Below are 27,787 nucleotides of genomic sequence, written 5' to 3'. Positions count from 1 at the left end.
GAAACAGGCAACCACTGTACGCTTTTGGAAGAGGTTTGAGGTCCACTCACACCCCAAACTGCAGAGACAGACTCAAGGGGCCACGTGGGGTCCCAGCAATTACTGGATATTACAGAAATGTCTGCGCCCGTGTCAATCAAGCCTTCCAGAACTTTGCTATTGATTTTATACTTACGAAGAAGCTTCTGTTCACCAATCCTCTGGATTACAGCTAACAGCTGTGGAGAAAGGGGAGAGAGCTCGTGCAAATTACTATCCATAATAGAAGCAGTAGGATGAGAAGGGAGCACTACCAAATGCGCCCAGGACTCACCCTTTTTTAACTGCATGGGCATATGGCTCCAAAGTTGAACCATGATTGTGCCCACATAGTCAGGATCTAGGACTCCTGGAATAATCAGGATACCTTCTTTGGCCGCAGAGAATTTGGGTAAAATTAAGCCTGCGACCTTAGGTGGTAGTGGGCCCGCCAATTGGGTGGGCATAAGCACAATTTCACCAGGTAAAACAGCGCCTTTGGTATCTTGATTGATTAAATCAATCGTGAAATCAGAGGGTGTATCCTTAGAAAAATTTTCAATGGTGGAAACTAACGGCGGAGGCCTCTCTATTTGTCCTGGCCCGAGAGCTGGGCCCCTATGGAGTTTCCTGAACTCCTGCACTGATTTGCCCAATGATAGCCTTTTCCGCATTTTGGGCATTTTTTGGAAGGTTTAGCCTTATTGGCATCACCATTCCTGTTTGCCCCCCCCCCCCCGCCAGGGTCTCTGCATTATTTAGCAAAATTACCTGGGCGTTTGCAATTGAAGCAATTGCCCGTCGGCCTATTGCCAGCCTGGATGGCACCGGCAAGCAAAGACATCACATGGCTCTGGCTGCCAACATCTGTGCAGGTTTGAATCATATCGGCCAGGTCATATTTGGGGCGATGTATGATTGACTGCAAAGCCTTCTTGCAATCAGTGTCTGCATTTTCAAAAGCCAATTTTTTCATCAATTCATTTTGAGCTGTGGTGTCATCAATCTGCCTGGTGATTGATTCTTTCAATCTATCTATGAATTGATGGTAAGGCTCTGAATGTTGTTGCTTAATATTAACGAAGGAGCTCAGTGGTTGCCCTGAGAGAGGGACTTTCTGAAAGGCGCGTTGTACACAGGTCGTGGTGCGACTGAAATGTAAAGGTGTCAATTGCGCCTGGGCTGGTATATTATCATACAGACCAGCGCCAAAGAGTTGGATGGCTGAATGTTGTGGATCAGCCAGGGCTGCTGCGCTATGCTTAAATTCACTTTCAAAAACCACATACTGAGCAGGAGATAAAAGCATGCTCATCAAATCCTTCCAATCTTGAGGAAGCATTGTGTAACCATTTGCGATCCCCTCCAGCATCCCTAGCACATAAGAAGATTTTAAGCCAGAATCAGTAATGGCTTTCCTTAATTCTCTCAGAACAGAATAAGAAAGCGCCTCATACATAACCTGCTGTTGTGCAGTGCCGGGGTTCACATAGGAGATAGGGAAAGCAGATGGCATTTCCCCAGCCCATCCAGCCTCTTCCTCTAAGGATAGGAATGTTGGGATACTGCCAGGGAGACAAAGTCCATCTTAGCCCCCAAGCCGGCTGCCGGACGATCCATCGATCTCCCGTAGACACGCAGTATCAGAATTAGCGACACGAAGCCTCAAGAATACAGATTGACACATTCTTAGGCTGGTGCACACTCTATCAGCAGAATTCACACAGCAAAAGATGCACAGCAGGAGAGCATTTTTCCAAGTTTATTCAGCGTTGATCAGAACAAAGAAAAACATGACCGCCTGCATCGGTATGCTTAGGCAACAAGGAGAAACGAAAGCAACTGAAAACATAAACATCCTGTGAACAGGAAATACGCAGACTCTGTGACTCACAAAGCCTGCTCCCTTTTAAGGTGGAATGGAAATATCCTAACATCCTCCCCCTTTCCGTGTAACCTGTAGTACCTGTGGTTCAACCCAATTGCAACCTTTGTACGTAAACCTTAAGTTGTTCTCTGTTAACAACCTTAGACAACAGATCAGCAGGAATTTCATTTCCTGGCATGTAGGACACCTGAATGAGTCCTTTCTGAATACACTCTCTTGCACGATGTAGCTTAATCTGCAAGTATTTGGTTCTTTGCTTGCAACTCTCCGAGTTCAGCAAAGCCAAACAAGATCTATTGTCTTGATACACTTGTATAGGACATTTCACAGAAACCCCGATGTCCTTAAACAGTTGCATCAACCATTCACAATCCATGAGTGAAAATGACAGAGCATTGAGTTCTGCTTCACAGGAACTTAGGCTAACTGTCGTCTGCTTTTTGCACAACCAGTCAAACAGACAGTGGTTGTACATGTAGCATACTCCAGAAGTGCTTGTACCATCCGTGGTGTCACTTCTAAAACTAGCATCTGCAAAGATTTCAAGACCTCCAGTCTTCTGACTGGTGAACCTCACCCTGTAGTGCATAGTCCCTTTAAAATAGCGGGCTATGCGCTTCAGAGCTTTCCAATCCTGAACAGTAGGATTGTTAGCATGTCTGCTCAGCAGGTTAGTGCTTACAGCAATGTCAGGTCTCGAACATCTAGCAATGAAATTCAACTTGCCTAGAATGCATCTGTACAGAGTTGTGTCAGAAAACGCTTCAGCAGTACTATCTACCTGGTAACCTGTCACCATCGGTGTGTCTGCTGGGTTTGCATCAACCAAATTCAACCTGGTTAATACATCAGCAATTTTCTGTGTTTGGTGTACCAGAAAATTACCTGCTTGGTCCCTCTCCACCTGCAGAGAAAGATAGTTGGATACCTCACCAAGATCCTTCATGTCAAAGTGCTCTTTCAGTTGAGCTAGGGTGCTTTGGTAAAAAGCCTGATTCTTCCAAAACATCAGAAGATCATCAACAAAACATAAACAATACAGTTTGTTTTGCCCCTCCTCCTTGACAAACACACACGGATCAGCTTTGCCCTGGTGAAAACCTAGAGAAAGCAACGTCTCAGTGAGTTTTGTGTTCCAACACCTGGCACTCTGCTTGAGACCATATAAGGATTTCCACAGTTTACAGACCATTCCCTTCTGTATCTGCATCCCGTCAGGTGGAAGCATGTACAGCTCCTCCCCCAAAGCCCCGTACAAAAAAGCTGTATTAATGTCATGATGGGAAACATGCAGTTTCTCCTCCGCAGCGATCTTGAGCATCAGCCGAATGCTCTCATATTTGACGGTGGGCGAGTAGGTCTCGTGGTAATCCTGTCCTGGTACCTGTGAAAAACCTCTGGCAACCAATCTGGCTTTGTGTCTGACAACCTTGCCAATCTGGTCTGTCTTGGCCTTGAAGACCCATTTGCTGCCAACCAGTCTCATCCCTGGGACTTCCGGTACCAGCTCCCAAGTTTGGTTCCTGTTCAAGGAATCAACTTCAGCCTTCATGGCATTAAGCCAAGGCTCAGCATCTTTAGAGGTTAACTCCTGAACCTCTTTGAAGCTTGAAGGTTCCCACACCTTCTCTGAGCTACTAAGAACAGCAGTTGCCGTCTTAGCAAACTCATCAGCAAATCTCTTCGGAGGTTTGCCTTTGGTCGCCCTTTCAGACCTGCGAACCAGACGCAAGTCTTATGGACTCATCTCCTCCTTCTTAGGAGAAAAGTGACCAATGGTGAACAGTGGTTCTTCCAGTTCATTGTCAGACGCATCAGATGGTCTGACTGAGGCCTTTGCGCTCTTGTAGTCTGCTGTGTCATCACTGTCGCTGACACCAGCAGCAGCGCCGCCCACTGAACTGGAATCCGAACTCTGATCATCCTCATCCTCATCCTCAGCTTCCTCAGCTTCCTCAGCATGATCTGCTTTCTTCACATCACCTTCATCCTCCTCTGGGTAACTCTGGAAAATTCCCACATTTTCCCCCCACTTAGGATTGTACTCAACACTCCTTGTGAACTTCATGGATTTAGAGTTAGTCATCCATACCCTGTATGCACCTTTTTCGTACCCCATGAACAAACCATGTGCCCCACGCTTCCCAAGCTTGTTGCTTTGTGGGGTGTGTACCCACATGTCAGAACCAAAGATTCTCATGTGCTTGACGTTAGGTTTCTTACCAAACATCTTCTCATAGGGAGTACAACCAATAGGTGATGACAGTCTCCTGTTAAAAGAATAAACAAAATTCGACAGAGCCTCCCCCCAAAACTTCTCAGGGAGATTGGCATCATGCAACAATGTTTTCAGTCCTTGTAGCAACGTTTGATTTGCTCGCTCCGCAAGCCCATTCATCCATGGCGATCTAGGCGTTGACAAGTCATGCTGGATTCCCTTCTCAGTCAGGAAAGCTTCAAACTGCTGAGAAGTGAACTCCCCGCCCCGATCAGTAAACAGACAGCCGATACGTTTACCGTGAACATTCTCCAACCAATCACAGAATGCCTTGAACCTAGGAAATGCTTGCGATTTCTGCTCGAGCATAAACACATGAATGTACCTGGAAAAAGAATTAATTAGAACCATGAAGTACCTTGCTCCTCCCAAAGAGGGCGCAAGAGGACCAACCAGGTCTGCGTGCACTAGCTGGTAGGGTTTGGAAGCCTGCCTGCTAGACTCCTTGCCTTTTGGAGCAACCTTCACCTTGTTCTCTGCACAAGATACACATTTCATGTGAAACTTACAGGGTTTGATGTTCAAACCCTCAACCATCTCTGGCATCTTGGCCAGTGCTTGCCAAGAGAGGTGACAAAATCTTCGATGTGCATCGTGAATACATCCTGCATGAAGAACTTCGTTAGTTTGTGCAACACAACAAGAATCTGCATTAGACACAGCAACAGCACTGTCATCATAAGTTATACAGAATAAGCCATCCATAAACTTTGCATGCAAAATGTCCTCTTTGCCTTTCCTGATGACACAGACGCTCCTCTTGAAGGATATCTCAAAACCACGCCCAGTCAGCTGTGGGACACTAAGCAAATTGCCTGCAGCTCCTGGAACAAAAAGTACATCTCTGATGGTAGTTTGCAGACTTGCAAGTTTCACAGTCCCAACTCCTGCAACTTGCAAAGTCCTTCCATCAGCCAGGTGGATCTCACCATCTTGAGGTGTGAAGGAGATAAACAGGTGGCGGTCTTTTGAAAGATGGCGACTGGCACCAGAGTCAACAACAAACCTGGCCTTGGCCTTTGGAGCAGGTTTTCCAGCAAGCAAAACCTTGTTTTCCACCGGCGTGGGCTTTTGAAGCTTGCCCCCCTGCTCCTGGCCATCAGACGTGCCTTTAGCCTTTGGTGAAACTGTGCCAGCAAACAAAACCTTGTTTTCCACTGGCGTGGGCTCTTCACCCTCCCTCTGCTTCGGGCCATCTGCAGGCATCTTGCTCTGTTTACCTCTGACCTTCCGGCCTCTGCAAAGGCGATGACCTTGGTTCTCACGAGAAACAGAGCTAACAGCTGCTGACTCCTTGGCTCCCCCTGGAGGCTGGAATGCTGCCTGGGATGACGTGACAGTCTGCTCCCCCTGCAGCTTGCAACCGGTGCACTCAGCATCCCTGCATTCACTCGCATTCTGGGAAACAGCCAGGACCTCCGATGCATTCAAACTCTGGGCTGGGATGATTGGCAGATGGGCTTTTTTCAAAGCATTCCACATCTTACGTGCCGTCACGTTGCCAGCAAGCGTTTTTATTTCCTCCAGAGAGACGGATAAGACTATTACGTCAATGGCCCTCATATTCTGGGCTCTCCATTTCTCTGTCAGAGGAACTGGAGGGGCTTCAGACACAGTATGCCAGACTCCAAACTGACGCAGCAAACTCTCACACCATTTTGCCCAGGTCTCATAATTGTGCCGATTTAACTTTGGGCACTCAGTGGCCTCAGAAGCTTGGAAAAACTCCATTCCAGCTTTTTACTTGAGCCGTGAGTCTTTTATGCCTTCAAAGACGTCTTATCTCGGCAGCCCATTAATCATGAATTCTCTGGCGCCGCTCCCAGGCCAATTAGCCAGCCGGAGTTCAAAGACTCTTCCACGGAATTCAGAAAAGCCTCTGCTTTCGCTTTTCCAACACATACCTTTCAGCAGTCTGTCGCAGTCTTACTCTCCTGTAAGTGCCGTGAATCTGGCCCCGAAACCTGTTGTTGGGATACTGCCAGGGAGACAAAGTCCATCTTAGCCCCCAAGCCGGCTGCCGGACGATCCATCGATCTCCTGTAAACACGCAGTATCAGCAATTAGCGACACGAAGCCTCAAGAATACAGATTGACACATTCTTAGGCTGGTGCACACTCTATCAGCAGAATTCACACAGCAAAAGATGCACAGCAGGAGAGCATTTTTCCAAGTTTATTCAGCGTTGATCAGAACAAAGAAAAACATGACCGCCTGCATCGGTATGCTTAGGCAACAAGGAGAAACGAAAGCAACTGAAAACATAAACATCCTGTGAACAGGAAATACGCAGACTCTGTGACTCACAAAGCCTGCTCCCTTTTAAGGTGGAACGGAAATATCCTAACAAGGAACCCTTGCTGCCTAGCTTGAGAAAGCGCGGCTCGTACAGCTCCTGTGGGAGAGCACGCAGAGGCTGAGGCAGGCGAAGGAGGGAGGGGTTGGCAAGGTTGCGATGGAGGCAGAAGCTTTGGGTAAGGTGGGGGATTGTCTGCTGCGGCTAAAAGAGCAGGGGCCGACGGAGATGCCTGAGGTCCTAATTTAGCGACGGCGTCTGCACATTTTTGCCAAGTGAGCAGACAATGAATCGGTGCCCTCGCTTCAGCGAAGAGGGTTTTTCCGATCTTTTGCCAAGCTTCTGATCCCAGAGAGCTGGACTCTGGGTACCAGGGGCACTGGCAAGCAATCTCACATAACAATTGTTCAATTTCTTTCAAAGAAACATGAGCACCTGCCACCCGCTGTCTAACGAGATGGAGCAGCTCCTTGGCGTGCTCCTGCTGGAACTTTGTCAGTCCCCCCCCCCCATACTCACGAAATGGCGCGCCGAGACTTTTCCAGTCGAGTGAAGTATAGGAGTTGCTGCGTATAGGGATCTGGCACGTCGGGGTCACCAGATGTTGGGTTGAAATAAACGACAGACGGATGGCAAGTGTCATAAGGGAGGCATCTACCGAGCATGTCTCGGGGAGTCCCTTTTATTGAATATTACAGCATTGCCACGTATGTGCTTGTTGCTGATTGGTTCATACAAATACAATGCAAGGGTTGCATATAGACATTAATCATCAATAGATTAAAGGTTGGGAAATGGAACACAGAATTAGACAGGCATGAAAACCTCCTTATTAAACAATTACTAATGATTGATATAGCAAGACTTTGGGAGGCATATAAACTATTACTAGTGATTGATATAGCAAAACTTAACAGAGCATAACTATTGTATTCCATAGATGTGGTCAACCATGCATTAGGAACAGGTCAGGATATGATGTTTCATGAACTCAGTGTGAACTGAACATTCTAGGATGGGTGAGAAAGGAATGCTTCAGCTTAGATGTTTGCCAAAGTCATGTGCAGAAGCAAAACGTCCCATCAAAGTCCAGCTTGGGGTGAGTGGAGCAGAAAACCGGTGAGATTTTCTTCCTGTATCCAGCATCAAATAGATAATACTTTTAATATTTTAATATTGGCAGTGTGCCAGATGGAGTACTTGGAAAGGGAGGCAGAATCACAGATATGCTACTGTGACCTATCCTTTGCACCACACCACACTGCCCCCAAGCAAATGGCTCTACATTGCTACAACACCTCATTCACTGACCTGGCATTCAGCACCGTACTATTAAGACAAAATGAGGACCCTGAGTGGGAGAAGGACCATAGGGAGCCAGGGCTTCAGTCAGTTAATTTAGCCTCTGGATTCAATTATCTTACTGGTGATGGTTCTGGTGGGGAGGTGGACTACTTCACCTACTTCAAAATGTGGCATCTGATTCCTCATGTATTTTGGGTCCTGCTTGTGTATGCTACAGAGAGTGTAAACAAACCTTACACTGTATCACTGTAGCTTTGTGTACACTGTATCTTGAGTATTCTGCTGAAGGACAAAGCTGGCTTGGTGTTATTTGCTTTATGAATTAAGTAGAGGGCAGGTCCCAGTTTCCCAATACACACATTTGCTATTTCACCCCAACACTCTTCCTACATGGATTCACACACACACAAACTTCTTATCAAGTAGTTGCAGGAATATTAAACTGGAGTGTGCCTGAATTTGCGTCAGTGTAACCATGTTTGGTAATAATAAAATTCTGCACATTTATGTAATTCAGACATACAAATTATAATGCACTTTTGCATTCAGTTCGGCCAGTGTTCACAACATTCTGTTTTACTTAGCATTTTGGTTTGAAACCCCAAGTTCCACTATCTCTGCACTTCCTGCACGATTGTATAGTTGAAGGAAAGAGCCTCTAATATGTATGATAAGCTCAGAGATAAACAATGGCGAAAACAGCTTGAAAAGGGAAGTTCTTTTTATTCAGATGTCTGTTTACTTTCATACCCCTTACTTAGACAGTCTCTGCCCTAAGGGTAGATTGTCTTTGCATGTATATTTTTAAACCTTTGCTTTTGAAACTAGACATTATTAACACACAAATATTGGGTAAGATCTACCCACTAGTTCTCTTATTTTAATGGCCGCAGACTACTCCTGAACCATTAGGGCCCAACTGAATGCTTTGGCAGAAGATTTCTTTGCTTTCTGTCAGCGCCCTCGGCTGATGAACAAAACAATAAAAACAATAAAAGGCACATTTCCCCAAGAGAACATATGTCTTGGAGTTGCATATAATCCCCACCAGGTGTCAGAAACTGGCAGATATTACTCAGAAATTTCAAAATTAATGCCTAGATAATTCAAAGGGAGGGGGTGGTCTTTTAATATACCGTACTTTTCGCACCATAGGACGCACTTTTCCCGTCTTAAAAACTAAGGGGAAAAGTCTGTGCGTCCTATGGAGCGAATGCAGGGGGGAGGCAGGAGGGAAAAGCCCCCAAGAGCCCCACACAAGCTTCGCGCGGCTCTTGCGGGCTTTTCCCCAAGAGGGAGAACGGACTGACACCGCCAGTCAGTCCCTTCTCCCTCCTCTAGAAAAGCCTTGCACAACCTCTCCAGCCGGGGGAGGCTTCGCAAGGCTAAAGAGGAAGCCAGGGCAGCGAGTGCGATCCATCCCGTTCGCTGCCCTGGCTTCCTCTTTAGACTTGCGCGCCTCTCCAGCGGGGGGGGGGGGGAGACTTCGCAAGGCTAAAGAGGAAGCCAGGGCAGCGAGCGCGATCCATCCCGTTCGCTGCCCTGGCTTCCTCTTTAGACTTGCGCGCCTCTCCAGCGGGGGGGGGGGGGGGGAGGCTTCGCAAGGCTAAAGAGGAAGCCAGGGCAGCGAGCGCGATCCATCCCGTTCGCTGCCCTGGTTTCCTCTTTAGCCTTGCATGCCTCTCCCCGGCTGGAGAGGTTAACCCTTGTCTCACCTGGGAGCTTCTCTGGGCAGGAATTCCCTCAGCTTAAGTGGGGTGGGGGAAGTGTGGCAGGTAGGGGGGTACCTACCTAGACACTGAAGCCAGATGTCTCTCAGATGAAAATTGGGAGTGGGCATTGCGTGAGGTGGCTGTGGATCTCCTGCTGCAGAACTGTAGGACTGTATAGAGTTGGGAGGGCCACCCGAGGGTCATCTAGCCCAGCCCCCTCACAATGTAGGAATCACAGCTAAAGAACACCAGGCAGATGGTCCCCCAACCGCTGCTTAAAAGCCTCCAGTGGTGGAGACCCCAAACACCTTCTGAGGTCATAGAATTGCAGGGTTGGAAGGGAACCCCAGGAGTCATCTAGTCCAGCCCCGGTGGACAGCGGGCGCAATCCATCCCGTTGTGCAAGACTAAAGATGCTGCGCAAGGCTAAAGAGGAAGCCAGGGCAGTGAGTGGGATGGATCGCGCTCACTGCCTTGTCTTCTTCTTTAGCCGCGCTGGAGAGCTTTAGCTCCTGGCTGGAGAGTTTGCGCGGCTATGGATCCTGCATGCTGTCTTGGCTTCTTTGCTCTTTGGGGCTGGTGGGGGAACCCGGGCTTCCCCTGCAGCCCCGAGAAGCTCTGGGAGAAGCAGACAGGCTGCACGCAGCCTGTCCGTTGCTCTTTGGGGCTGGGGGGGGGGATAATATCTTTTTCCTTGATTTCCCCCTCTAAAAACTAAGTGCGTCCTGTGGTCCAGTGCGTCCAATAGAGCGAAAAATACGGTATTCATATAAAGGTTTGAGTTCCCCACCCATTTCTTTGGTTTCATTTACACCTCAAAAATAGTTCTGGGGGGAAAATGCAGTTACACAAAATTCTTCCTCTCCCAATTATTCACCATGGTTCAGCAGCATACAGAATCCTAGCCAGTTTTTCAAAACTTGTATAGTTTAAATACAATATTCTTTGGGAACATAGGGGGTATGTGAATGATTTATTACAATTGGAAACTTGCCTAATTAGACTGAGATATCCTCTCTCGGCAGCGGACCAGCCGAGAGGAAAGGCTAGTCTCCATGGTGATTTTATAAGGAAAGTGAATAAACGTAATCTCCACCTCGACTAAATAGCCTGTAAATAGCCTGTAAATTGTGAATTGTCCTGCACTGACTAGTAACGTTCCAAAGTTATAAAAACTGTCTTACTTCCTCTCAAGAAAGAGTGCTTTGGATAAACTTCTCTCTGCCATATTTTTTTGTTGTGATTGGAGTAGTTTTAAAGACTAAGGAAGCTGCTTTCGATTTGGCTGGTGGAAAGGAGAAACTGTTTTTCTCCATTGTTCTGGCAGACTGTGAGACTGACCTTGACATTCCTCAGATATGACTTCAGAAAAAGAAAAGCCTAGACGTGGCTCTAACGCACCGACACAATTTGAGGAGTCGGTTTTGTCAGCGTTAAATGATATTAAAGAAGGACTGGACCGCAATACAGGTGCGGTAAATAAATTGGAAGAAAGGTTTGACCAGTTGAGCACCGACCTGCGAGTTGTTAAAGAGCAAATTAATACACATGATGAAAGATTGACACAATTGGAGAATATTCGGGTCCAGGACCTGGAACGCTTGCAACAGGAAAATGCAACAACTATAGTTTATTTACAGCTGGCACAGAAACAATCCCATCTGAGATTGAGAGGATTTCCTAATCTGGAACAGGATCAAGATAAACTCAGAGAATGTGTGATAAAACATTTTGTTGAATTCTGGGATCTGAAAAAGAGGAAGTGGAAGACTGGGTGGAGAAAGCCTATAGATTTGGACCTAAAAAAGAGACTAAAATAACTTACGACTGTATTGTGGTCTTTAAGACTAAGGAACAAAGAGATATCATTTTGGGACATCACTATAAAAAAGGCCTCAAAGTGTCTGATAAAGTCGTGGTTCTCTTCAAGGAAATTCCTAGGGTTTTTTTGAATTTGAGATCCCAGTACAAGGATCTGACAGACATTCTGAGGAGAAAGAACATTTTTTTCAGGTGGGAATTTCCAGAGGGCCTATCCTTCAAATTTGAAGGAAGAAAGCAAAAGATTAAGAATCTTCAGGAGAAGGATAGATTTATGCAGAAGCACTCGGTGGAACTTGGATTGCAAACTTCACAGCTGCGGGGGGCGGAGGCAGCCTCCTCGTAAATAGACAATATGGCGTTGAGAATTTATTCATGGGATGTTCATGGCATGAACTTGCCACAAAAAAGGAGACAAATTTATCATATTTTGGAGAAACAAAATTTGGACATAATTTGTCTACAGGAAACCCATATTACAAGATTACACAATTTTTTTTTAATAAATAAAAGATTGGGTCAAGAATTTATTTCTTCTGAAAGTCAAAAAAAGAGGAATGGTTTTCTACATCAAAGATAAATGGAATCCAAAATTTGCTTTCAAAGATGAGGAAGTAAGATATATCGCAGTTGAAATTTCAGCACAAGGCGAGAAATTTTTGGTATTAGGAATCTATGCACCTATGCTTGCAGGGCAGCAGCTGAAGAAGGAGCAAAAAGGGTTTTCTTGTGTCTGTGTGTTTCTTTGTGGCTGATTAGCTGCTCTCCCTGTGCAAAGGTCAGAGGGGGCAGGGTTTCTGTTGAGGCAGGGGATTAGCTGTGGGAGGAGCTTATCAGAGCTTGCAGGGCAGCAGCGGAAGAAAAAGGGTTTTCTTGTGTGTGTTTCTTGTGGCTGATTAGCTGCTCTCCCTGTGCAAAGGTCAGAGGGGGCAGGGTTTCTGTTGAGTCAGGTGATTAGCTGTGGGAGGAGCTTATCAGAGCTTGCAGGGCAGCGGCAGTTTGATCCATCTTTTAGATTTAGGGGAGCTAGCCTCAAACATTTGTTGGGGGAGACCTAGGTTTTTTTGGGGGGAGTTATTTGTCCTGTCTTCACACTTTTTATGATGGAGGATCGCTGTAGCCACCCCCAACGACACGTTCTCAAGATGGAGGGTGAGGGAACAGCTGCAGTCGCCTGCGGTTCCTGCGAAATGTTTGCCATCTTGCCAAAGGTTGCAGGCAGCTTTACCTGCAGCAATTGCATGTTGATTGCCCTCTTAAAAGACAAAGTCCAGCAACTGGAGGAACGTGTAGCTACGCTCCAAAGAATTAGAGAGCTGGAGCTCTTCTTGGAAGCAACAGAGCACACCGTCTCCACCAAGGAGGAGACAGGGGACTCCCCTGAGAAGGAGGCTAGTTCACCAACACAGGAGCCAGATATATGGAGAAACGTGACGCAAAGAAGTAGGAGGCTCAGGGTTCGCTCTGATTGTTTAGAAATACACAATCGCTTTGAGGTCCTCTCCCCTAGAATGGAAGATGAAGAGCAGACTCCATTTGAGGATCTCTCCCTCATTACAGTCGATCAGGTATATGAAGGCGAGCAGCAAAGTCAATCCTCAGGGAATGTGCAGGCGACCTTGGAACGGACAACCCTGACCAAACCTAAGAGGAGGCGTGTAGTGGTGATAGGAGATTCCCTACTGAGGGGAACAGAAGCAGTGATCTGTGGGCCTGACAAGATGTCTCGGGAAGTGTGCTGTCTCCCCGGGGCTAAGATCCAAGATGTAACTGAACGACTCCAAGGAATCATAAAACCCACTGACAAATACCCCTTCCTCTTGGTTCATGTGGGAACCAATGACACTGCAAGCAATAGCTTCCAGAAGATCAAAAGAGACTACGAGGCTCTGGGCAGGAAATTGAAGCAATTAAGTGCACAAATTGTCATCTCATCTGTCCTCCCAGTTGAACGACGTGGCCTAGGGAGAGAGCGAAAAATAGTGGAAGTGAACAGCTGGCTTCGCAAATGGTGTAAACAGGAACGGTTTGGATTCTTAGATCACGGACTGCAGTTTCTTGAAGACGGACTTCTGGCAAGTGATGGGCTGCACCTCACAATGGTTGGGAGGAATGTTTTTGCCAAAAATCTCAGAAACCTCATCAGGAGGGCTTTACACTGACTAATGTGGGGGAGGGAGACAGTGCTCCTGAAGGTAGGAGTCTATCAATTGATGAAGATGATCATCTAAATGTCATAGACCAAATGGAGCAAACAGCACGCAGACCTAGTGGTGAGAGGAAAAAATCCTTAAATAAGAGACACGGGGGAATGATTAATGGTCTTCAATGTCTGTACACTAATGCACAAAGCATGGGAAATAAACAAGATGAACTTGAGCTCTTGGTACAGCAAACTAAATATGACATAATAGGCATCACTGAAACCTGGTGGGATAAGTCCCACGATTGGAATGTAATAATGGAGGGATACAATCTATTTCAGAGAAACAGACCAGACAAGAAAGGAGGAGGAGTGGCGTTATATGTCAGGGATGTGTATACCTGTGAAGAGATCCAAGATTTAGAACCTCAAAGCCAAAGTGAGAGCATTTGGGTCAAAATTAAGGGAGAGAAGAATAACAGTGACCTCATTGTGGGAGTTTACTATAGATCCCCAAGCCAAACGGAGGACATAGATGATGCCTTCCTGGAACAGATGGCCAAGCATGCAAAAGGAAGGGAGATAGTAGTAATGGGGGACTTCAATTACCCGGATATTTGTTGGATGTCAAACTCAGCCAAGAGCAAAAGGTCAAACAGATTCCTCACTGGCCTTGCAGACAACTTCATTGTCCAGAAAGTGGGAGAAGCAACAAGAGGAACAGCCATTTTAGATCTGGTCCTAACCAATGTTGATGACCTGGTTAGTGGGGTAGAAGTGGAAGGATCATTAGGCGCGAGTGATCATGCTCTTCTGAAGTTTACTATACAGCGGAAAGGAGCAGCCAAGCATACTAGGACTCAATTTCTTGACTTTAAGAAAGCCGACTTCATAAAACTTAGGGAAGTGCTGGGTGAGATCCCATGGAGAGTAATACTAAAAGGAAAGGGAGTTCACGATGGCTGGGAGTTTGTTAAGAGGGAGATAGTAAAAGCACAACTTCAGGCAATACCAATGAGGCGGAAACATGGAAGGTGCCTAAAGAAGCCAAGGTGGTTATCTAAAGAACTTTTAACTGAGTTAAGATTAAAAAAGGATGTGTACAAAAAATGGAAAAGGGGGGAAACCACCAAAGAGGAATTCAAACAAATAGCCAGCACGTGTAGACACAAAGTCAGAAAAGCTAAAGCACAGAATGAACTCAGGCTTGCTAGAGAGGTTAAAAGCAACAAAAAAGGCTTTTATGGGTATGTTCGTAGCAAAAGGAAGAACAAAGAAACAGTGGGGTCACTCAGAGGAGAAGATGGTGAAATGCAAACAGGGGACACAGAAAGGGCTGAACTCCTCAATGCCTTCTTTGCCCCAGTCTTCTCCGATAAAGAAAACAATGTCTGACCTGAAGAATTTGGAGTAAATGATTCAGCAGAGGAAACAAAGCCCAGAATAACTAAGGAGATAGTACAAGAATACTTGGCTAGTCTAGATGTATTCAAGTCTCCAGGGCCAGATGAACTGCATCCAAGAGTATTAAAAGAACTGGCAGACGTGATTTCAGAACCACTGGCAGTCATCTTTGACAATTCCTGGAGAACAGGCGAAGTCCCGGCAGACTGGAGGAGGGCAAATGTTGTCCCTATTTTCAAAAAGGGGAAAAGAGAGGACCCAAATAATTACCGCCCAGTCAGTCTGACATCAATACCAGGGAAGATTCTGGAGCAGATCATTAAGCAAACAGTCTGTGAGCACCTAGAAAGGAATGCTGTGATCACCAATAGTCAGCATGGATTTCTGAAAAATAAGTCATGTCAGACTAACCTGATCTCGTTTTTTGACAGAATTACAAGCCTGGTAGATGAAGGGAACGCAGTGGATGTAGCCTACCTTGATTTCAGCAAGGCATTTGACAAGGTGCCCCATGATATTCTTGTAAAGAAGCTGGTAAAATGCGGTCTTGACTTTGCTACCACTCAGTGGATTTGTAACTGGCTGACTGACCGAACCCAAAGGGTGCTCTCATCAATGGTTCCTCTTCATCCTGGAGAAGAGTGACTAGTGGGGTGCCACAGGGTTCTGTCTTGGGCCCGGTCTTATTCAACATCTTTATCAACGACTTGGATGATGGACTCAAGGGCATCCTGATCAAATTTGCAGATGACACCAAACTGGGAGGGGTGGCTAACACCCCAGAGGACAGGATCACACTTCAAAATGACCTTGACAGATTAGAGAACTGGGCCAAAACAAACAAGATGAATTTTAACAGGGAAAAATGTAAAGTATTGCACTTGGGCAAAAAAAATGAGAGGCACAAATACAAGATGGGTGACACCTGGCTTGAGAGCAGTACATGTGAAAAGGATCTAGGAGTCTTGGTTGACCACAAACTTGACATGAGCCAACAGTGTGACGCGGCAGCTAAAAAAGCCAATGCAATTCTGGGCTGCATCAATAGGAGTATAGCATCTAGATCAAGGGAAGTAATAGTGCCACTGTATTCTGCTCTGGTCAGACCTCACCTGGAGTACTGTGTCCAGTTCTGGGCGCCACAGTTCAAGAAGGACACTGACAAACTGGAACGTGTCCAGAGGAGGGCAACCAAAATGGTCAAAGGCCTGGAAACAATGCCTTATGAGGAACGGCTAAGGGAGCTGGGCATGTTTAGCCTGGAGAAGAGGAGGTTAAGGGGTGATATGATAGCCATGTTCAAATATATAAAAGGATGTCACATAGAGGAGGGAGAAAGGTTGTTTTCTGCTGCTCCAGAGAAGCGGACACGGAGCAATGGATCCAAACTGCAGGAAAGAAGATTCCACCTAAACATTAGGAAGAACTTCCTGACAGTAAGAGCTGTTCGACAGTGGAATTTGCTGCCAAGGAGTGTGGTGGAGTCTCCTTCTTTGGAGGTCTTTAAGCAGAGGCTTGACAACCATATGTCAGGAGTACTCTGGTGGTGTTTCCTGCTTGGCAGGGGGTTGGACTCGATGGCCCTTGTGGTCTCTTCCAACTCTATGATTCTATGATTCTATAATGATGGCAAAGCGGAATTTTTTAAGAACCTGGAAGCAAGTCTGCTGGAATACCTGGATTATAAAATTATCTTGATGGGGGATTTGAATGGAGTTGCATCTACCTTGATGGACAGAACTCAGAGATCAAAGGTTACGAACTCTGGCAGACTACCGAAGACTTTCTTTGATCTAACTGAAAAATTTGATCTGTCAGATATATGGAGAATTAGAAACCCAATGGAAAGCGACTTCACTTTTTTTTTCAGATGCAAACCAAGTATTTTCGCGAATAGACTCTATATGGATATCCAGAGACTTGGTTCCTAAAGTGGCAAAAACAAAAATTTGCCCTAAATCCTGCTCGGATCATAATGCAGTGTCTATGGACTTGAAAATGTTTGTACAGGGTTCCTTCAGATGGCGAATGAATGACGATTTGTTGAGAAATTCATCAATTGTAAATAAGGCCCAAAAAACCCTAAAGGATTATTTTGAACTTAATATGACTCAAGGAATGGAGATAAGGGTGATTTGGGAGGCCAGCAAAGCGGTAATGAGAGGGTTTCTGATACAACAAAACGCAATTAGGAGAAAGTCACAGAATGAGACAAAAGACAAAATTATGGAACAACTGAAAGACAAGGAGAAGAAGCTTAGAGGAAACCCAAAGAATTTGCAGATCCAAAAAGAAATTAAAGCCTTACAGGTTCAATATTCACAGTTAGTAAATCAAGAAATTGAATGGAAGATAAGAAGGATGAGACGAAGAAATTTTGAATCTGCAAATAAATGTGGGAAACTACTAGCCTGGCAATTAAAAAAGAGACAAAAACAAAGTACTATTACAAACATTGTTACAGAAGGAAAATCGGTAGAGAAACCTGCAGACATTAGAAAATGTTTTTATAAATATTATAAGCAACTGTATAAAAAAGAAAAAGAAGATCTAGGGAAAATCGAGCAATTTATAAAGAACAACGGACTGCAATGGATTCCGAAAGATAAAAAGAATCTGCTAAATGGTGTAATTACAAGTCAGGAAGTGGAATATGCAATAAATTCAATGCAACTTGGCAAGACACCAGGACCTGATGGTCTATCAGCGAAATATTATAAGACATTGAAAGACTGGCTTATGCAACCTCTCGTAGAAATATCTAATTCAATTTTACAGGGGGGGGGGGGAAGCACCTGAAACCTGGAAACAAGCTTACATTACTCTGATTCCTAAACAGGGTCAGGATAGATCCAACGTTAAAAACTACAGACCAATCTCCCTACTTAATGTGGATTATAAAATTTTTGCAAATATACTGGCTAATAGGCTAAAAAAGGTTTTATCGGAGTATATTCATAAAGACCAGGCAGGATTTCTGCCTGGAAGACATATGAAAGACAATATTAGAAATGTTGTGGATATTTTGGAAAAGTTAGAAGAAAGAGTTGTAAAGCAATGTTAATGTTTATTGATGCTGAGAAAGCCTTTGACAATGTTTCTTGGAGTTTTATGTTACATAATTTAGAGAGTATGGGGATAGGTCATGATTTTATAAATGGTATTAAAGCAATCTATCAAGAACAAAAAGCTAAAATTATTGTAAATAATGTGGTTTCAGAGGAAATTAGAATTGAGAAGGGAACCAGGCAAGGGTGTCCACTGTCCCCTCTGCTGTTTATCTCGGTTCTGGAGGTCTTGCTAAGTATGATTAGAAAAGATGAACAAGTTAAAGGTATTACAATAGGTTCGAAACAATACAAATTAAAAGCCTTTGCTGATGATTTAGTTCTGACACTACAAGATCCAGACTCCAGTGCAGTTAAAGCACTGGAGTTAATACATGAGTTTGGTCAGGTAGCAGGATTTAAATTAAACAAGAGCAAGACCAAAGTAATAGAGAAAAATCTGGATGATGAAGAAAGGAAAATATTACAAGAAAAAACGGGCCTAGATTTTGTGAAAAAAGTTAAATATTTGGGGGTGAACCTGTCTGGGAAAAAATTGAATTTGTATAAGGATAACTATGAGAAAATATGGAATGAAATTAAAAGAGATTTAGAGGTGTGCTGGAGCCTGGAGGTCCTGCTGAACGTGATTAGAAGGGACCGGTTGGTTAAAGGTATACAGGTCAGAGCTAAACAGTATAAACTGAGAGCATTTGCAGATGACCTAGTTTTGACGTTACAAGAGCCAGAATCTAGTACTAAAAGAGTTTTAGAACTAATTCAAGAATTTGGTCAGGTGGCAGGATTCAAATTGAACAAGTCAAAAACTAAGGTTTTAGAGAAAAACTTAACATTGACTGAAAGAGAGAAGTTTCAGAATGAAACAGGTTTGACTGTGGTTAAGAAAGTGAAATACCTGGGGATTAACATGACAGCTAAAAATGGGAATTTGTTTAAAGATAACTATGAAAAATGTTGGATGGAAGTGAAAAAAGACTTAGAAATTTGGTCAAACTTGAAGCTTTCCTTGTTGGGTCGAATTGCAATCATAAAGATGAATGTATTGCCTAGAATGTTGTTTTTGTTTCAAACATTGCAAGTTGTGGACAAGATGGACTGTTTCAAGAAGTGGCAGAAAGATATTTCTAGATTTGTCTGGCACGGCAAGAAGCCCAGAATAAAATTTAAGATATTAACTGATGCAAAGGAAAGGGGTGGATTTGTCCTGCCAGACTTTAAACTTTATTATGAATCAGCAGCGTTCTGCTGGTTGAAAGACTGGCTGCTTCTTGAGAACACAGACATTTTGGATTTAGAAGGTTTTAACAACGTTTTTGGGTGGCATGCATATCTGTGGTATGACAAGGTTAAAGTACATAAAGCATTTAAAAATCATATTGTCAGGAAAGCATTGTTTAATGTTTGGATTAGATATAAGGACTTATTGGAGAATAAAACCCCAAGGTGGTTGTCACCAATGGAAGCAAAAGCTCAGAAAAAGCTCAATATGGAGGCCAAATGGCCGAAATATTGGGAAATTCTGGAACAAGAAGGAGATAGATTGAAACTGCAGAGTTTTGAGAAATTAAAAGATAAAGTGCGAGATTGGCTTCATTATTATCAGATAATGGAGGCTTATAATTTGGACAAGAAAGTCGGCTTCCAGGTGGAAAAATCTAAATGGGAAACAGAACTGTTAGAATCCAAAACTAAGATTTTGTCAAAAATGTATAACTTGCTGTTGAAATGGAACACTCAGGATGAGACGGTCAAATCTGCTATGATTAAATGGGCACAAGATGTTGGACATAACATTATGTTTGCTGACTGGGAACAGTTGTGGACCACTGGTATGAAATTTACGGCATGTAATGCCTTAAGAGAAAATATTATGAAAATGATATACAGGTGGTACATGACCCCAGTCAAGCTTGCAAAAATTTACCATTTGCGTGATAATAAATGTTGGAAATGCAAAGAAAATGAAGGTACATTCTTTCACCTTTGGTGGACGTGCCCTAGGATTAAGGCTTTCTGGGAAATGATCTATAATGAATTGAAAAAGGTATTTAAATATACCTTCCTGAAGAAACCAGAGGCCTTTCTCCTGGGCATGGTTGGCCAATTGGTGTCAAAGAGGGAAAGAACTTTCTTTATGTATGCTACAACAGCAGCAAGAATACTTATCGCAAAGTATTGGAAGATGCAAGATCTACCCACCCTGGAAGAATGGCAGATGAAGATGATTGACTGTATGGGATTGGCAGAAATGACTGGCAGAATCCGTGACCAAGGAGAAGAGTCGGCGGAAGAAGATTGGAAGAAATTCAAAGACTATTTACAGAAATATTGTAAAATTAATGAATGTTGAATGATGTTGGATAGAAATTAAGGGGTTTTTAGCTGTAATGCTTTGAGTGATATGGGGGGGAGAGAAAAAAAGGGGTATAGAAATAGGTTTAAAATTATGGATAAGGATTTGCTGAACTAACAATTTGAATTGGAATACAAGAAGGGGAGGTATGAGGAGGTCAGGGAAATATGTTATTGAAAAATATGTATTGTGAACTTTATGTGTTTTTAAACTTTTTTGCTTTTTTCTTTTTGATTCTTTTTTACTGTATTAAATTTGAAAACTTTAATAAATATCTTTTTTAAAAAAAAAGAGGTGCGGTCTAACTTAAAATTGTCATTAATGGGCCGGATTTCTGTGATTAAGATGAATGTGCTGCCAAAGATGCTTTTTTTGTTTCAAGCCCTCCCAATTATAGACAATGTGAAATGTTTTAAAGAATGGCAAAAAGCTCTTTCTAGATTTATCTGGCAGGGGAGGAAACCCAGAATTAAATACAAATTACTTATGGATTCTAAAGAAAGAGGGGGATTCTCTCTGCCAGACTTAAAAATCTGTTTTGAAGCTGCCGCACTTTGTTGGATTAAAGAATGGATGAAATTAGAAGATACAGATTTACTAGATTTGGAGGGATTTGATAATATGTTTGGTTGACATGCATATTTGCGGTATGATAAAGTAAAAGCCCATAAAGCATTTAAAAATCATATAATTAGGAAATCGTTGTATAATGTTTGGATAAAATACAAAGACCTTATAGAAAGAAAGACGCCCAGATGGCTTTCACCAATGGAGGCAAAGGCCCAGAAAAAATTAAATATGGATACCAAATGGTTGAGATATTATGACTTATTAATAGAGGAAGAGGAAGGCTATAAATTAAGACCATTTGAGCAAATTAAAGATAAGCTAAATTGGCTACATTACCACCAGATTAACGAATTGTATAAACTGGATAAGAAAAATGGTTTTGCCTTGGAAAAATCTAAGTTGGAGATGGAGTTGTTAGATACTGAAGGTAAAAACTTATCTAAAATGTACAAGCTTTTGCTGGAGTGGCATACGAAAGATGAACAAGTTAAATCGGTGATGATAGATTGGGCAAGAGATTTAGGACATAACATAATGTTTGAGGACTGGGAAAGATTGTGGAAGAAAGGGGTGAAGTTCACCGCATGTACTTTGTTAAAGGAAAATATTATGAAAATGATGTATAGATGGTATTTGACACCTGTAAAATTAGCAAAGATGTATCATAATTGTGATAATACATGTTGGAAATGTAAAGAAAAGGAAGGAACATTCTTTCATATGTGGTGGACCTGCTCCAAGGTGAAAGACTTCTGGGAAAAGATTTATAATGAATTGAAAAAAATGTTGAAATATACATTTATAAAGAAACCAGAGGCCTTTCTTCTTGGAATAACAGGTTCGGAATTGCCCAAGAAAGATGTTAATCTATTTTTGTATGCCACAACTGCGGCTCGTATTTTGTTAGCTAAAAAGTGGAAAACTCAAGAATTACTAACAGTAGAAGAATGGCAGATGAAGATGATGGATTGTATGGAGCTAGCCGATCTAACCGGAAGTGTCCGCGACCAGAAGGAGGAGGAACATCACGAAGAATGGAAGAAATGTAATGATTATTTAGTTAAATTTGTTAAGCTAAAATAACTGGAAATAGCGTCCAGATACTTAAAGGGCTTAGGATTGTATCTATGTTAACTGATAAAATAATATGTTTAATACAAGAAGGAGAAGATTTAAAGATGTTAATGTTTAATTTAAAGGGTATTAAAATTGGGATTTGGAAAACCGTTATAAGGACATGCAATGAAATTCAACTAAGGGGAAACGAGGAAGTCGTTTTACAAAGTAAATAACTGTTATTTTCAATAAGGTTATGATTTATGTTTGTTATGTTTTGTTTGTTTTATGTTTTTGTTTGTCATTGATATTGTAAAAACTAATAAATTTTTTGCAAAAAAATAAATAAATACAGAAACCAAAACCAGAGATAGCCCCGTCAAGCTTTCGTTGTAGGAGATTGCTGCTCTCATCATTTAAAACGCTGTGAGTTTTTCACAGCGCAAAGTTCTTTCCACGCAAAGGTACAAAGTTTCGTGGTGAGATCAAGGCAACTGCACCTTTCAGCATTGCAACAGCTGTGGATTAATTCTTTAAAAGCTGTTTTTACTCATGAAAACCTCAGACTCAGAATCTGAGTGTATTTTAACAGCACATGCAAGACTGTGACTAAAGTGTGTTGCTGGTCACACAGCCTCTATGCAATTCAGCTTTTACTATATTTAGTAAATTCTCTCTCAATAATAGCATCTGAATATATTAATTTCATTAATACTAATTAGCATAAACACTCAACAGTCTTTACAACACACTACCCAACTTTTCTCCTGTTCCAACATTCTCACTTCTCTACTCTCTCACCTTTTTTTCTACTTCCCCTCTACCTTCTCCAGCTCAGACTACTTCAACACCTCCCCCATAACATTTGGGGCACAATTGTTCATCCCTTCTACAAATAAAAATTATACGTGTTTCAAAAATATCAGAAGAAAGGTAATGCAAAAATCAATTTTGGTATCAAATAGTGTGCTCATCCTTATTTTAAACGGAGCTGAGATTTATAATAAAATCTAATTTGCACACCCCTTTAAGTTTTAAAAGGTACAAATTATAATTAAAGCACATAATGTCTCATGTTTCACGGGGGTCTTTGGAAACAGATTCATCATACAATCACAGTTAGCATGATGCAATCTTGAAAAGACTCGTGAAGTACGCACACAACACAGGTCTGCAAATATTGCAAATTCCCTTTGCTGCTACCTGTAAAAGTATGTCAAATTTACAGAACCACCTCTATGATAACAAAAAGAGGTCATATGTTTAAATGACACAGGTATTCTTGCTCTGGGGGTTGGCATGCTATGCAATATTTGGTAATTTTGTAATTTTCCTGAGTGTTCTTTGACCCCATTTTCTGTGTTTAGCACACACAAACTGCAAGGGGGATGATTTACTGCCTTGTCCCCCCATAACCCAGGACACTCCGACCACCTAGTATTATTTTTCACTCAGTCACCTTTCTCCGCGTCCTGTTAGTGGCCTGGACGGACTTGCGTCACCAGGAACCGCACTTCAAGGACCACACTTCACTTCGCCAGTGGCCCTGAGCCCCAGCGTCTCATTCACTCAAACATTCACTGGAGAAAACTTCCGGTTCAGCGCGACTCCGACTCAGGCGGGGATTTCTTCCCAGTGGAGAATCCCGAGCTTTTCAGAGAAAATAGGGGTTCCACAGGGCGCCGTGGTCCCCTGAAAAGTATCTGGAGGGTGTTCAGATACACTGGTTCCCGCGGAGCCAAAACGCGGACCTCCCGGCCGGCAGGTAACTCCGGTTTGGAGCGAAGAGTACGGCGGGGGGAGAAGCGGGCTGAGGGAAGCCATAGCTATCTCCGAAAAAGCGAAGCCCCGAGCCTGTAGGAGAAGCGCTGGATTCTCAAAAAAAGGAAATTCGAGCTCAAAAAAGGACAAAAGTAATCTGGATGTCATTTAAGGAAAGATTCGAACAAAAGGAAGTCAAAAAGAGCTCAATTCTTATCTGAAATCATCGCGGACGCAGAGATCTAAACAAAGCGGAGGAAAACGTGAGTGACGCTAGCGGCCAAAGTTTCTCTCTCCTCTCTAACTTTCTCTGATTACACTTGAAGATACAAAATAACTGGCAAAAGAGGAAACTAGAGGGGGAGCAAAGGGATAATATTTTGTTACTTTTAGTCCTCTTTGTGACGGTGGGAAAAAAGGGAAATCTAGTTTCACTTTGAAAGTTCTGCGCAACGGAAGATTCCATTGTTTCATTGTTTAGACTCCATTGCTCATTGTTTTTGTGTGCTTTGGAAGAGGAAGGGGGAAGAAGGTGCGTCTTTTGTGCTTTTTCCTTCGGGATTTTGATTTTACGTAACCTTAAATAACTTTAGACAACCTTGTTGTTGTTGTTGTTTAGTCGTTTAGTCGTGTCCGACTCTTCGTGACCCCATGGACCAGAGCACGCCAGGCACCTCTGTCCTCCACTACCTCCCGCAGTTTGGTCAAACTCATGCTGGTAACCTCGAAAACACTATCCAACCATCTCGTCCTCTGTCGCCCCCTTCTCCTTGTGCCCTCCATCTTTCCCAGCATCAGTGTCTTCTCCAGGGAGTCTTCTCTTCTCATGAGGTGGCCAAAGTACTGGAGCCTCAGCTTCACGATCTGTCCTTCCAGTGAGCACTCAGGGCTGATTTCCTTAAGAATGGATGCGTTTGATCTTCTTGCAGTCCATGGGACTCTCAAGAGTCTTCTCCAGCACCATAATTCAAAAGCATCAATTCTTCGGCGATCAGCCTTCTTTATGGTCCAGCTCTCACTTCCATACATCACTACTGGGAAAACCATGGCTTTAACTATACGGACCTTTGTTGGCAAGGTGACGTCTCTACTTCTCAAGATGCTGTCTAGGCCTGTCATTGCCCTTCTCCCAAGAAGCAGGCGTCTTTTAATTTCGTGGCTGCTGTCACCATCTGCAGTGATCATGGAGCCCAAGAAAGTAAAATCTCTCACTGCCTCCATTTCTTCCCCTTCTATTTGCCAGGAGGTGATGGGACCAGTGGCCATGATCTTCGTTTTTCTGATGTTGAGCCTCAGACCACATTTTGCGCTCTCCTCTTTCACCCTCATTAAAAGGTTCTTTAATTCCTCCTCACTTTCTGCCATCAAGGTTGTGTCATCTGCATATCTGAGGTTGTTGATATTTCTTCCGGCAATCTTAATTCCAGCTTGGGATTCATCCAGCCCAGCCTTTCGCATGATGTATTCTGCATATAAATTAAATAAGCAGGGAGATAAAATACAGCCTTGTCGTACTCCTTTCCCAATTTTGAACCAATCAGTTGTTCCATATCCAGTTCTAACTGTAGCTTCTTGTCCCACATAGAGATTTCTCAGGAGACAGATGAGGTGATCAGGCACTCCCATTTCTTTAAGAACTTGCCATAGTTTGCTGTGGTTGACACAGTCAAAGGCTTTTGCATAGTCAATGAAGCAGAAGTAGATGTCTTTCTGGAACTCTCTAGCTTTCTCCATAATCCAGCGCATGTTTGCAATTTGGTCTCTGGTTCCTCTGCCTCTTCTAAATCCAGCTTGCACTTCTGGGAGTTCTCGATCCACATACTGTTTGAGCCTTCCTTGTAGAATTTTAAGCATAACCTTGCTAGCGTGTGAAATGAGTGAAATTGTGCGGTAGTTGGAGCATTCTTTGGCACTGCCCTTCTTTGGGATTGGGATGTAGACTGATCTTCTCCAATCTTCTGGCCACTGCTGAGTTTTCCAAATTTGCTGGCATATTGAGTGTAGCACCTTAACAGCATCATCTTTTAAAATTTTAAATAGTTCAGCTGGAATACCATCACTTCCACTGGCCTTGTTATTTGCAGTGCTTTCTAAGGCCCATTTGACTTCACTTTCCAGGATGTCTGGCTCAAGGTCAGCAACCACACTACCTGGGGTGTACGAGACATCCATATCTTTCTGGTATAATTCCTCTGTGTATTCTTGCCACCTCTTCTTGATGTCTTCTGCTTCTGTTAGGTCCGTACCACTTTTGTCCTTTATTATGGTAATCTTTGTACGAAATGTTCCTTTCATATCTCCAATTTTCTTGAACAGATCTCTGGTTCTTCCCATTCTGTTGTTTTCCTCTATTTGTTTGCATTGCTCGTTTAAGAAGGCCTTCTTGTCTCTCCTTGCTATTCTTTGGAAATCTGCATTCAATTTCCTGTATCTTTCACTATCTCCCTCGCATTTTGCTTGCCTTCTCTCCTCCGCTATTTGTAAGGCCTCGTTGGACAGCCACTTTGCTTTCTTGCATTTCCTTTTCATTGGGATGGTTTTCGTTGCTGCCTCCTGTACAATGTTACGAGCCTCCATCCATAGTTCTTCAGGCACTCTGTCCACCAAATCTAAATCCTTAAACCTGTTCGTCACTTCCATTGTGTATTCATAAGGGATTTGACTTAGATTGTATCTTACCGGCCCAGTGGTTTTTCCTACTTTCTTCAGTTTAAGCTTGAATTTTGCTATAAGAAGCTGATGATCTGAGCCACAGTCAGCTCCAGGTCTTGTTTTTGCTGACTGTATAGAGCTTCTCCATCTTTGGCTGCAGAGAATATAATCAATCTGATTTCGATACTGCCCATCTGGTGATGTCCATGTGTAGAGTCGTCTCTTGTGTTGTTGGAAAAGCGTGTTTGTGATGACCAGCTTGTTCTCTTGACAGAACTCTATTAGCCTTTGCCCTGCTTCGTTTTGATCTCCAAGGCCAAACTTGCTAGTTGTTCCTTTTATCTCTTGCCTCCCTACTTTAGCATTCCAATCCCCTATAATGAGAAGAACATCCTTCTTTGGTGTCACTTCTATAAGGTGTTGTAAGTCTTCATAGAATTGGTCAATTTCAGTTTCTTCAGCACCAGTAGTTGGTGCATAAACTTGGATTACTGTGATGTTAAAAGGTCTGCCTTGGATTCGTATCGAGATCATTCTATCATTTTTGAGATTGCATCCCAGTACAGCTTTCGCCACTCTTTTGTTGACTATGAGGGCCACTCCATTTCTTTTACGGGTTTCTTGCCCACAGTAGTAGATGTGATGGTCATCCGAACTGAATTCGCCCATTCCCGTCCATTTTAGTTCACTGATGCCCAGGATGTCAATATTTATTCTTGCCATCTCATTTTTGACCACCTCCAACTTACCTAGGTTCATGGTTCTTACATTCCAGGTTCCTATGCAATATTTTTCTTTACAGCATTGGACTTTCCTTTCGCTTCCAGGCATATCCGCAACTGAGCGTCCTTTCGGCTTTGGCCCAGCCACTTCATCAGCTCTGGATCTACTTGTACTTGCCCTCCGCTCTTCCCCAGTAGCATGTTGGACGCCTTCCGACCTGAGGGGCTCATCTTCCAGCGTCATAACTTTTATATGCCTGTTGTCTTTGTCCATGGAGTTTTCTTGGCAAGGATACTGGAGTGGCTTGCCGGTTCCTCCTCCAGGTGGATCACGTTTGGTCAAAACTCTCCACTATGACCTGTTCATCTTGTGTGCCCTGCTCGGCGTAGTTCATAGCTTCTCTGAGTTCTTCAAGCCCCTTCGCCACGGCAAGGCAGTGATCCATGAAGGGGTTAGACAACCTTAAATAACTCTAAATAATTTTTATGGACATGCCACTATTGCCATTGTTTTTGGGAAGTTAAAACAAAAGCTGGGCAGACTTTTTTTTCTTTTTTTTTTCTTTTTGCCGGATGGTGGACTCCTGGTGGATGGGGGAGAAATTACAACTTGTTTTTCTGGTGTTTGCTGGACTCCCTGGGCCGGCCTGTCGTTTTTGAAGGTTGGATTTTTACTTTGGGGGGATGAACTCTGGTCTGCCTGAATTTCTTTTGGAACCTTTTGCTGGTCTGAATCTCT

General features: G+C 43.4%; 1 protein-coding gene across 1 annotated transcript in view; it reads right to left on the bottom strand.

Annotated features, from left to right (window-relative positions):
- The window catches only part of LOC128405979 (craniofacial development protein 2-like), a 50,451-nt gene extending 22,955 nt beyond the window's left edge, over window positions 1-27,496 (bottom strand). Inside the window, exon 1 of the mRNA XM_053373034.1 lies at window positions 25,776-27,496. Within this exon, the coding sequence (XP_053229009.1) occupies window positions 25,776-27,322 (1,547 nt within the window). The 5' untranslated portion in view covers window positions 27,323-27,496. The remainder of the gene's footprint in view (window positions 1-25,775) is intronic.
- Between the last annotated feature and the right edge of the window lie 291 nt (window positions 27,497-27,787).

The sequence above is a fragment of the Podarcis raffonei genome, chromosome W (assembly GCF_027172205.1).
Source record: "Podarcis raffonei isolate rPodRaf1 chromosome W, rPodRaf1.pri, whole genome shotgun sequence".
Lineage (NCBI taxonomy): Eukaryota > Metazoa > Chordata > Lepidosauria > Squamata > Lacertidae > Podarcis > Podarcis raffonei.
This window is presented reverse-complemented; position numbering and strand designations above follow the sequence as displayed.